The 12,575-nt window shown below is 47.3% G+C and overlaps 1 protein-coding gene across 5 annotated transcripts in view; it reads left to right on the forward strand.

Annotated features, from left to right (window-relative positions):
• Positions 1 to 12,575, forward strand: part of LOC307210257 (unconventional myosin-XVB-like) — a 77,026-nt gene that overhangs the window by 31,437 nt on the left and 33,014 nt on the right. For all 5 annotated transcript variants that reach the window (XM_079965862.1, XM_079965861.1, XM_079965863.1 and 2 more), the window contains 11 exons: positions 3,391 to 3,626; positions 3,717 to 3,895; positions 4,352 to 4,424; positions 5,472 to 5,669; positions 5,764 to 5,858; positions 6,468 to 6,571; positions 6,814 to 6,895; positions 8,900 to 9,013; positions 9,499 to 9,599; positions 10,025 to 10,387; positions 11,339 to 11,435. In XM_079965862.1, coding sequence (XP_079821988.1) covers positions 3,391 to 3,626; positions 3,717 to 3,895; positions 4,352 to 4,424; positions 5,472 to 5,669; positions 5,764 to 5,858; positions 6,468 to 6,571; positions 6,814 to 6,895; positions 8,900 to 9,013; positions 9,499 to 9,599; positions 10,025 to 10,387; positions 11,339 to 11,435 — 1,642 coding nt within the window. The remainder of the gene's footprint in view (positions 1 to 3,390; positions 3,627 to 3,716; positions 3,896 to 4,351; positions 4,425 to 5,471; positions 5,670 to 5,763; positions 5,859 to 6,467; positions 6,572 to 6,813; positions 6,896 to 8,899; positions 9,014 to 9,498; positions 9,600 to 10,024; positions 10,388 to 11,338; positions 11,436 to 12,575) is intronic.

Here is a 12,575-nt window from a genome sequence, read left to right on the forward strand (position 1 = left end):
TTGTCGGTCAGTTGGTTTACAGTATAAGGTGGTGTCTATGCGCCCATCCTGTATTTTTATAGTAGTGTCCAAAAAATGTATTTCTTGCATAGATTGATTCATTGTTAGGTTGATTGTGGGGTGAAAATCATTGAATTTCTGGTGGAAGGTGTCCAGGGTCTGTTGACCATGTGTCCAGATGATAAAAATATCGTCAACGTATCGCAGGTACAAGAGAGGTTTGAGTGGGTAGGAGTTTAGGAAACGTTCTAAATCCGCCATGAAGATGTTGGCATACTGTGGGGCCATGCGGGTGCAAAGTTTTGCAAAGTTTTAGTATGGCTTCGGAAGCCTGCAAAATCTCTTTGACACAGACACAAAGATGACCTGTTGCATGCTTGGCCGGGGGTGGGGTGGGGGGCTGTGTTTCTACACTGTGGTGCTTCCAGTCGGGGGCTTAATTGCCAACGGGTTGTTCTGATATCATAAAGGAGTAGTTGGCAGGTTCTTCAGATGGGGGACTGAGAGGTGCCAAGAGTACTCCTCCACAACTCAGAGAGCTTCCTTTGCGTTTGTGGACTTGCTGAGGAATCCAGAACAGGAAAATGCTGAGCAATTGAGAAAAGAGGGGAGAAAAGGATCTTGGTGCCCAAGATGGGTGCAGGTACCTGAGGCCCAGACACCTTTGTTCTCTATTCAGGAGAAGCTCTGGGAGATCAAATTGAGACACAGGCTTGGGTATCACTTTTTCTGGAGGTGGGGGTGGGAAACTTTCTCTCTTTTTTGGCCTGTCAAGGCTTCCATTCTCTTAGGGGTCCCATTTGGTTAGGGGGTCACATGCCAGATATGGATTGGGCCAGGGCCACCCCACACTCTTTGGCTGAATACTATACACATTCTGAGTTTGTTTTGCCCCTCAAAGCATTCTGTCGTTTACTAAGAGTTGCTAGGAATTGTAACTCTGTGTGAGGAGTAAACTACAGTGCCCAAAATACATTGCAAGGTGGCGGTGTGAGGAATGAGCTTTTCATGCGTCGTAAAGGTGCAGTGCTTATGCAGCCTTTCTCTAATTGCCCCACATTCATTCTCTGTCCCTCCCTCTCTTTCTCTCTCTCTCTCTCTCTCTCTCTCTATCACACACATGACAGAGAGAGAAGGGAGAAGACAAGTCGAATGCTGAAACATTTTTGCTGTAAATGCAAGGTGGCAGAATGGGTGCTCCTAGACAGGCGCACTCTTTCCTTCCCACATACACGAAGCACCCCATACTGGGAGTGGCCAGGAAAAGTGTTTGGGGCCTCCCCCTGCTCTGCTTCCCCCTCCCACTTCCACCTGCAGGATATTGCTATTGAGAGGCAACAAACAAGAAGCTGCAAAGTGAGGGTTGCGGCGCTGCTCCTTTCTCAGACCCTGTGAAGGGGAGAAGAATGTAGACTTGGCACTTAGAGCATCTCTCTTTGGGTGGTGAAAGGGAGGTGGCAAATTATTAACCACACGTCTGGAGAAGGGTGTCTTGCTTCCACGGGCGTTGTGGCTTTGTTGATGGACCTTCGCCCCCTCTCACACAAAGATACACAGCCTAACACCTCCCCACTAACCCCATTAGGGCCAGCTGTGCATGCCCCTTCTCCCCCACCCCAGGCCACACCATTGTCATGCGCAACAGTGGAGTTGAAGGCATTGGCTTCACAACAAAAGGATGCAAGCAGTTGCTTGCCAACCTTCCCTTTTTCTCACTCTGTGTGCAGTCACCGGTGTAAAGGAGTGGGGAAGCAGAGAGGGTGAGATGTCCCCGAAACTCAGAGGAAAAGAACGAGCCTGTTTCTCCCTCTGCCCTCCAATCTCTCTGGCCGCCTCCTGCACACTCTCACCTCTCTCCTGTTTTCACAGTATTCTATGTCTTCCCTCTCAAATCCTCTTGTTGGGGAGACCGCAGGGCGATTAATGTGTTACTTGATGTCTGTTAGCGTGCAGTGGCTCAGGACTTGCAACTCTTATGTTCGGAATCGTTCAGAAGCCATTGTGCTGGGAAGCGGGAAGTGACCACAACTGATCCACTGGCCGCATGTTTTGCAAATCAGTTCTGGTAACTGGCTCTAGTGAGAGGATGCACACTGCCTTCCAGTTAGTCCTTAACTGTCCACCAGTTTCCATTCTTATTTATAGGTTCTTAGAACTTGAAGGAACTGAGCAGTAGGTGGATCATTTTTGTGACTTTGCTGTGATCATGAAGAGAAGCTATTCTTAGGGAGGAGGCTGAGGGAGGACCAGGGCTATGGAGATAAGAATAAGTTTGACTCATACAATGTGTGTGTACTACTAAACCCCTTCACACATCGCTACTTATGTAACGATTCTTAAAGGAAGGCGGTTTTCTTTTTAACTAATCGTCTATGGGAAGATGGTGGCTTTTAAGTAACTCTTTTTTTAACAGGGTTTTGTTGTAATAAGAAAAAAAAAGAAAGCCACCATTTAATCCAGCTTGCACATTGTGTGTATCTGCACCATACATTTAAAGCACATGACTTCCCCCCAAGAATCCTGGGAAATGTAGTTTTTCCTTGCAAAGTTATAATTCCTCTTAACAAACCACAGCTCCCAGGGATCTTTGGGTTGAAAGAAATGTGTTTTAAATAGGTATGGAATGAGTTCTAAATGTGTGGTGTGGAATGAGAAAGAATGAGGGCAGACTCAAGGTCCGAGCAACTGAACAAGAATTCCTCCACTCTTAGCCTTGGACATATGGAAGAGCTTTCCTGCACGATGGGCAAAACGGTTCCCACATGTAGCTCAGCAGCAGTGGAGCACGTGGAGGCTGAGTGCAATCCAGATCTCGTGCATATTTTTTGCCACTGAAAAGCACGGAGAGAAACTAGTTTTGTTCCAAAAATAAATGCTCATTGCCTATTGATTCTGCATTACCCTACAGTGTGTCCATTTGAAAACAGTTGTAGGTGGTCCTGGAAACTGGAGGTGCATCCACATTGTGGCATTGTGGGTTGGGGTGTCCCAAGATCACAATCGCTACACCCTCCTACATTCACTTGGGGCAAGTGCAAGGGTGATACTAATCAAGGGGAGGGTTTCCAAATGCAGATCAAGTAACCACACCCACCTCCTTGTTTAGGGCTGAATCTAGACTCAATCTAGATTGAAAGCAGCATGTTGAAGATGAAGATGAATGACTCATTTTTTTTTTAAAAAAAAAAACCCCACTACATTTTTGTGTGTGCAGCAAAAGCGAAGTAATCTGCTTTGGGCACAGTTCTGCTGCAAGTGCCAACTGCCTCTGTTCCTACCTGCCATGGAAAAGCAATGGTTCTCCAAGAGGGTGATCAAGGTGGGGGGCTTGATCTTGTCGCTTGAGGTCTGCTGCCTGACTCGATCACACCTTTACCGGTTCCCTTACAGATCCTGCGGTTCATCAATGACAAGGACCTGCAGGACTGGCAAGAAAAGCTCCTGGGGAACTATATAGCAAGTCGAGGGCTAGCCAGCCTCTCCCTGCGCAATGAGCTGTTGAGCCAGGTGGCCAGTCAGGTGTGGAAGAACCCAGACCTGGAGCAAGGCCAACGAGGTTGTGTGTTGATGGCTGCCCTCTTGAGCACTTTTGCCCCTTCTCCAGCTCTGGAGAAGCCCCTGCTGAAGTAAGAAAAAGGCTCCGCTCTCCACTTTTTTTAAACACCACTCATAAAATGGAGCCGTTTACGGAAGGATTCTGCTTTTTTGGCTTACAGGTTTGTGTCTGACCATGGTCTGGATGGATATAACGGCGTTTGCCAGCGTAAACTCCTGATGTCAATGAAGCGGATGGAAAGCGACCCAGAAGTGTCCCGTAGCTTTCCTCCCACCCAGCTGGAGTGGACTGCCAATCAGAGGAAAGGCAAGATGGTGTTGGATGTTTACACCTACAAAGGTAACAGCGAATACTTAGCATACTCATAAGGGCAGACCTTGGTAATATGCCGCCCTGTGCAAGACCATTGGAAACCCTCAACCACAGCCCTCGTGGCACCAACTTAAGCCAGACTCTGCGAAGGATGTGCAAGGCCCTCTACCTCTTTCCCAAAGCCCAGTAAGTGCTTGGCCAGCTTTAGGAAGGAGGCAGGAGGACTCTAGTACCCTTTCAGAGCCCTACACCTCCTTCCCAAAGCAGGGCAAGCGCTTACCAGGTTTTGAGAAGGCACCCTTCTTGGCTATGTGCTTGATGTGACCGCACCACTCACACTGCCCTAAATCTGCCTGTGATACCCATCAGAATTGTTGGGAACAAATAGTATTTCCGGACCAGGCCCTCCTTGATGTTGCAGTTTGCAGTTGTAAGGCTTTTATTTTAGCATTTTGTCTTTCGCTTTTTTCCTCCCTGGCTTAGAGGAGAGGCTTTCAGCTGAAGTGGAGTCCTGGACAACAGGAGAGCAATATGCAGGCTGGATCCTGAGTTCAAGGTACACGCAGAAGCAAAAGGAGTAGGTTTTGATCTGACAGTTTCTGTTGTCAGAGCAATTGATCTTTGAGGTCAGCAAAGGATCAGGCTGTTATCAGCGTGTTCTGCAGCAGCGTGAGAAGGGTAAATAATTATGTAAGGACCAACCCCAGGCCGTGTTATTACTTCCTCATCCCAGGCTGTTGGAGTTTGTCTTTAGTCATAAAAATGAATGTTTGAGCTCCCACCTTCCCTTTTTTATTTTTTTAACTGGAAATCCATTTCATGCTTTGCAGAAGTTAGACTGTCTTTGGAGAGAAGAGTGGTATTCATGGGCCTGAGTTCAGCTCTTTTTCCTCAAAGAGCAGTGGCCTCCCCCCAACCTCATGTGCCCCCCAAGTGTTTTGGACTACAGTGGTACCTTGGGTTAAGAACTTAATTCGTTCCAGAGGTCCGTTCTTAACCTGAAACTGTTCTTAACCTGAAGCACCACTTTAGCTAATGGGGCTGCTGTGCCGCCGGAGCACGGTTTCTGTTCTCATCCTGAAGCAAAGTTCTTAACCTGAGATACTATTTCTGGGTTAGCAGAGTCTATAACCTGAAGCGTCTGTAACCCACGGTACCACTGTACAATTCTTGATCAGCCCCAGCCAGCATGGGCAAAACCAGAAGCCTCTCTGCCTCACACCCAGGGCCGTCTTAAGCATATCCGGCGCCATGGTGCAAAGATCCCTCTGGCGCCCCCCCCCCCGAGTTGTCAAACCTTTCCCCAAGCCTCTGCAGGGATCGCTCTCCTCCCACTGAGGCTTGGGAGGCAAGCTGCATACCCACCAGCCATATGGTTGGCAGGGTGCAGCTGGTGGGCATGCAGGGAAAGGGGAGGCCGCCGGCAAAGCCGCACAGCTCCCCCACTTGCTGGGGTGCCCCTGAGAGGCTGGCGCCATGGCACAACGCCCCACTAAGCCAATGGGAATAATGGCTCTGCTCTCGCCTTCTTTCTCGCCCCTGTCTTCTGGCACCCTGCACTTCCTCTCTGTGTCGTAATGTCCCCTCCCTCTGCTGATTTCAGGGGCCTGGATACAGTACCTCGCGGCTGGTCTGTGTCCATGTTCACAGGCAAGGCGTGGCAGGATTTGCCTGGTTGTGACCTTGTGCTGGATCTCATTGGAGAAATAGAGGAAGGCAACTGGCCCTCTGAATCCTCCCCTGACTATCCTATAACCCCAGAGTGGGATGAGAGCTATTCCTATCAGAGCTCTTCAGATAGGTGAGTGACCTCCTTCCTTGCCCCCAGCTACAACCTCGATCGTATTCCCATAAACCTCTGCTTCTGTGACCTTACTGGCTTTCTCCCCTGGCAGGATGCCCTTGGACATCCCCCCTGCTCCAGGCATTCGGGCACCTTCCGCCCCCCCACCCCCCCTGCCTCCAGACTTGGACAACATCGCTCATTCAGGTGAGTCCCAATCTCAGGGCAGTGATGGTCCTAAATTCAAAGGCGGCTGGACAGCACCAAGGAGTGTGTGAACCTGAGTGTCTGGTTTCCAGGCTTTGAAGCAATGTGGGCTTTGTGTGTGTTCAGTGTGTGTGGGAGACTTAAAGAGAAACTGTTGAGGCTGTAGAATTAGCATAGGTAAAGGTAAAGGGACCCCTGACCATTAGGTCCAGTCGTGGCCGACTCTGGGGTTATGGTGCTCATCTTGCTTTATTGGCCGAGGGAGCCGGCGTGCAGCTTCCAGGTAATGTGGCCAGCATGACTATGCCGCTTCTGGCGAACCAGAGCAGCGCATGGAAATGCCGTTTACCTTCCCGCCGGAGCGGTACCTATTTATCTACTTGCACTTGACATGCTTTCAAACTGCTAGGTGGGCAGGAGCAGGGACCGAGCAAAGGGAGCTCACCCCGTTGCGCGGATTCGAACCGCTGACCTTCTGATCGGCAAGTCCTAGGCCCTGTGGTTTAACGCATAGCGCCACCCACATCCGTAGAATTAGCATGGGGAAGCACAAATGGTCCTAAGAGAGTAGGGAGGAGCTTGGCCTGATTTGTTTCCATCTCCCAACAGAGTCGAGCTACAGAGGTAGCTCCAGATCCGCTGGAGGGCTGGATCACTATGTGGACGGTCTCTTCATGCCTCTGCTGCATCATGGGGCCAGGAGTCAGACGCCAGTAAGTCTGCTCATTTCTCATCTGTTCAATTGTTTGCTGCTCCTTTTCTCATGCACTGTCCTTCCAACAAGTCTGCCTTTCCGTTTCCCGTTTCGTTTGTTAGCATTTAGATCTGTAGTGACCATTCATGTAATTCATAGTGAATTACAACCCTGTCCTACGTTCAGTTGTCTGAACTCAAAGACCAAATGAGGCGGATAAGCTGTGTACTAAATGTTGGGCTGTCTCTTGCTTCTCTGCAGGATATGGAGAGTGAAGGGAATCTGACTGGACGCATGAAAGGAGGTGGGAGAATTGGACCCACTCACCATGGAGCCTTCTCAGGTGCGACCCAAGCAGGAAAGATCCAGCATTTGTACATGATGGGGAAGGGAGTTCAGGGTTTGGTCCTTCGGGGATGATGGCCACCAGCGGCTGTTCTTTTAGCAAGCATTAAGCTGTATGTGATCTAAGATGTGTGTGGAATTATGCTTATATACCTGGCACACACTTCATGCTGTTGGGTGTGAATAATGAGATTCTATACGTGCACACTTTGGACATGTATAAGCCCTAGGAAATTCTGTCAGGACTACAGAATCAGGCAGGGACCTGCTTCCACAACATGCAATGGTTACCATACCCAGAATGCCCAGCAGCACCATCACTATATGGCCAACTACGCCAAGGTTATCTCAGTGCAAGTCCTAGGAGATATAATTTTTTAAGGATTTTGCCTTGAATGTCATTTCCCCTAAGCATTTCTATGAGTCCTCCATTTTCTCCATTCCATCATATTTCTACGTGTGGTGAAATAATTGCCTTCCCTAGAGCCAAATGGTAGTAGGCTCCTTCTTTGTGGTGGTGGTTGCTGACTAAAGATGAGGGAGAAATTTGGTTCCATTCCTGTTTTAATGCGAACCTGCTTAATTCACACTTCCTGAAACAATATGAAATGACTTCCTGAAACCAAAATCTGCACTTTTCTGACTTTTGTAATGTTGTTCTCCAAACGAAACAGTGTTCAGGAATGTGTTTATTAGGGGTAAGTGTGCATTGCGTAAAAATGCACATATAAGTTAAAGTAACATACAGAAATGCATCATTTTAGGGGATGTTACATGCAAAGAGGTGCCTAGGAGGAGGAGAGGTGCACACTAAAATGCTGACTTTTCATGATGACTTTTTTTAAAAAACAACCTGCTATGAAAATGTGGTTGAAAAAAATGAGAAACCAAAAGAAGGGTGTTGCATTTTGGGCAGGAATTTAAAATTCCTCTTTGCTGCTCTCTTCCAGCCTTCCCAAGTTATTCAAGGGGTTTGTATGTCTCTTGTGGTGGTTTGTGTGCATTGCGTGCTGTTGTTGTCCTTGGTGATGTCTGGTTGCTTGTTCTGACTTGGGAAGATACTTAGCCGGGTACCACAAGGATGGAGCCAGCAGCCTCTAGGTTTGCTCCAAAGGTATGGAGTGTGTGTGAAGATTAGTAGTTAATGGAAACCGGGGTGGGGGTGGGGATTTGCCCGTTGCATGTGAGCAGGACCATCAGTAAGTCTGGCCGTTCAACTTGGTGATAACTTTCACACGAGACACAGCAAGCCAGTCTTTCCTTCTTCCTTTTTTTTTTTATAAATAATTTTTATTAACAGGCCAATCACATCACATTAATCATATCACATTAGTTCCAAATTATACAGCCAAATTTTAAATTTTTTGTTGAGGGTACCCATACATCAAGCTCATCACGAGTCCAAAATTCCAGATAACTCCAGGCATCACATATTTTACTGCTTTAATTAGACAATTCTATCCAGTTCGATCCGGATAGTCCTTTATTACTTTCTTTCTCATCTTGTTGTTATCATATATTCCTTTCTTTGCGATCTCTGATGGTTCTCACAAGCAGACTGAAAACTGGCGTCTCTGTGTGGGTTTTGTACTCTTCAAAAATTATCTCTCTCCAGGACAGCCTCTGTTCAACGCTTCCATAAACAAAGTTAACCTTTGGTCTGTCCTTTATTTTTCCACAGGCTAGCCAGATATATCAAACAATATATCAAACAGATCAGGGGGCTCTGTCAGGTCAAACTTGCATTCCAGCACTCCTTCTCTTTTGAACGATCCTGATTCTCCTCCCCCCTGTCCTTCTTTCTCCGGCAAGCCTGTCTTGGCAAGACGCCATTTTTTAACTGCGTCATAAAAATTTTCCTCTTTCTCATCGTTCACCAGTCTTCTCTCCTGTTGTAATCCATCCCCACACAGTTCTTAAAATCCTGCTTATGATTGATAAAAATGCGACAATCTTATTTATTTCTAGGGTGAAGGGTTATTGTCTTTCCTTCTTCCATTAGGCTATTCGGGAATGATGAGCATGCCGTCTTACCAACCTATGCCCGTCATGGGCGGAATGATGCCAGCCACCATGCCGATGATGCCAGCGCTTGGTGGAATGGGAACAATGCCAGGTAAAAATAATACAGAAACTGTGGCAAGGGTTGGAACAGGTTGAAATGCAGGAGATTTTGAGGTGGGGCAGTGGGGAAGGCTGTCATTCATCCTTTGCACAATAGATCCCCGTGTCTCTTTTCTTACTATCCAACTGGCTTGCTAAAAGGAGGCTGAGAAGAAAATGTGTAAGCTTAAAAACAAGTCTTCCTGCCTCAATGCGTTACAAATGACATAAAAGCATGTGGAATGTACTCTGCAACACTGTACTTCTGTTTCAGTCATGCTTAACAACTATTTTACAAGCTTTTTTGGATTCACTGAATATAGTATTGGAAAGAGGAGAGTTAGTATGGAATTGTGTTGAATTTTTCAGTCCTGTCCCCTGATAATATTATCCCCATCTGGGAGGAAGAGCCTCTGGTTGCTATGCATTCAACAGGAAGTAACCACATGCTGTGTGGATCTCAGACGTTAGCTTGATGAGCCTCTTTCTCTCACTCAGCTATGGCCATGCCTCAGCCTCAGCCCATTATGCCATCAGTGGATCCAAACCAGATAGCTGCACAGCAACAAGCCTTCATCAACCAGCAGGCCATGCTCATGGTAAGTGAAAGGGTTAAGAACAATGGGCGATGAGCAAGTGAGTACAAGGAGCTTTGGAAACATAACTATGCTGTTGCCTTTTGCCATGAATCATGTCTCACTTGCCAGTCGCCTGCTAAAATGTTTATTATGCACCACAAGTGTCCGGTTGTTAGGTTTTTAATTCTTCTTTCAAATGTTGTTTTTGTGTTCCTAACTGTTTTTAATTATTTTATGTATAAATCGCCTTGGGATGGCGGTTTAGAAGTCAGTTAATGAATTAACTGTAATAACAAACAAACAAACATATAAGTGGTCTCAGTAGCTTCATCCCTTCTCTTTCCTCCAATATATATCTACTAGTCTCAAAATCCCCCGGGTTAAAAGCCTGAAACTGCCATGTTGATCAGGCCAAAGCTCCTGAAAAATTGGATTTCATGTTTCAGGCTCAGCAGATGACCCTTCAAGCCATGACATTCTCCCAGCAGCAGCAGCAGAAGGAGCAACAGCGCCAGCAAAAAGACAGGTCTCCTGAGCTTTCAAGGCCAAGACGAACATCACCACAGAGGAGGTCACCTGAATTTTCAAGGCGAAGTCGAGCATCAGAACAGGAGCGATCGCCTGAATCTTCAAGGCCAAGGCGAGTGTCACCACGGGAACGGTCACCAGAATCTTCAAGGCCAAGGCGACTGTCTCCTCCTCCACATCTGCCAGCTCCAGCTGCTAAACCCAAGAGCCTCAAAAGCACCACCAAGCAAGATGCATCAGTGCCTGATCTACAGGAATCTCCATCTCCGCCACCAGCAACGGTACTGGGTGTCCAGCAAGTATTCCTCTGTAGAAATGCCCGCACGACTTCTGCATCATAGCGTGGTTTCTGCAAAACCAAACCTTAAAGCATTGGTCTTCCAGATGTTGCTGATTTGCAACTCCCATCACCCCCAGCAAGCAAGGCTAGTTGCCTGGGATGATGGGAGTTGTATACAGCAACATCTGGGAGTTGTAGTTCAGCAACAAAGGTTCCCCACACCTGACTCTAAAGAGAGAAAGAGCTGAACTCTGGCCATGCTGCTTTATGATTTTACGCTCCCGTTGCTCGGTCCTTGCTCCTGCCAACCTAGCAGTTCGAAAGCACGTCAATGTGCAAGTAGATAAATAGGTACTGCTCTGGCGGGAAGGTAAACGGCGTTTCCGTGCACTGCTCTGGTTCACCAGAAGTGGCTTAGTCATGCTGGCCACATGACCTGGAAGATGTACTTTGGCCAATAAAGCGAGATGAGCGCCGCAACCCCAGAGTCGGCCTCAACTGGACCTAATGGTCAGGGGTCCCTTTACCTTTACTATTAGCTTGTTAGAACTCAGATCTGATTCTCACAAACAGCAGATAACATTCTAAACCTGTGTCCAAGTGGGGGCTCACATGACTGAATGCTACTCAATACAAAAAGAGGTTCCTTCTATATCAAAAAGATGCAAAGGTGAAAGCCAGAATTCTTTCCCTGACATCTAGTTTTGTTGGGGTTTTCCTTTAAAAAAACCTTAATGGGGGAGCATTTAGTCATGTGAGCTCCCACCTGTAGCTTGCAGCGTTAAAGCCCAGGCACGGGTTTCTTTTAAACTAGCTTTGAGTTGGGCATGACTGAACTGCCACAAAATGCTATATATGGGGTGGGGAGATGGCTCCTCGTTTTTTCAGACATCCCTGACTAGGATCAGTCAGTGAGGCCTAACTGAGGAACATATTGGGTTATGTGTTCTAGATCCCCCTCCTCCACGGAAACCAGTCCTCCGACATCAGAGAGGACCCCATTTCTCGAGAGTCATTCCAGAAGAAAGTTGAGTTCTTCCAGAAAATGGGTGAGCCACTTCATGCTGTTGCCCTGGGCTTCATCCCAGACTGGGCATCATTCCATTTTTACACATCAGTATATTTTCATGCTCCACACTAATACAAATTACTATAATTATTAACTGCTTTGTGGTACTAATTCATTCCTGAGGGAAGTGCCAGTGTTTTGTAAGAACCCGAGTGCATTCCTGGGGAATAAACATTCCTTTGAGTTCTGCAAAGGAAAAAATAAGTATCTCTAGGTGAATGGGAGGCAAGATGAGGAACCTCTATTGACAGGTCCGTCTTGTGCTTCCATGGCTCAACTGTTTGGGTTGAGGATGAAAATGCCCCCACCCCCCGGTAAATCCTACTAGGAACATTTCTTCACCACCATCTTTAGCAGCCTTCCTCAACCTTGTGCCCTGTGGATATTGTCCCATCTGCCCCAGCCAGCATGGCCAGAAGTCAGGGATAATGGGAACTGTAGTCCAAAACACTTGCAAACACCAGGTTAAGGAAGGTTGATCTATATCCATGTGTACTTTACTAATCTCTCACCTAAGGTATGACACGTTTTATGTCCCTTCTGCTGTGCTTGTGGCACACTATCACTGAAAATAAAGAAATACAGTGGTACCTCGGGTTACAGACGCTTCAGGTTACAGACACTTCAGGTTACAGACTCTGCTAACCCAGAAATAGTACCTTGGGTTAAGAACTCTGCTTCAGGGTGAGAACAGAAATCCTGCTCTGGCAGCGCGGCAACACCAGTAGGCCCCATTGGCTAAAGTGGTACCTCGGGTTAAGAACAGTTTCAGGTTAAGAACGGACCTCCAGAACGAATTAAGTTCTTAACCCGAGGTACCACTGTACAGTTGTACCTTGGTTTTGGAACAGCTTAGTTTCCAAACGTTTTGGCTCCAGAACGCTGCAAACCCAGAAGTGAGTGTTCCGGTTTGCCAACGTTCTTTTGGAACCCAAATGTCTGACCTTCCACAGCTTCCGATTGGTGGCACGAGCTTCCTGCAGCCAATCAGAAGCCGTGCTTTGGTTTCCGCACCTTTTAGAAATCGAACGGACTTCCAGAATGGATTCCATTCCGACTTCCAAGGTCCGACTGTAAAAAACATTAAAGGAGGATGCACAGTCAGTTTAGGGAGAAGGGG

Source organism: Podarcis cretensis (genome assembly GCF_951804945.1).
Source record: "Podarcis cretensis genome assembly, chromosome: 2".
NCBI lineage: Eukaryota > Metazoa > Chordata > Lepidosauria > Squamata > Lacertidae > Podarcis > Podarcis cretensis.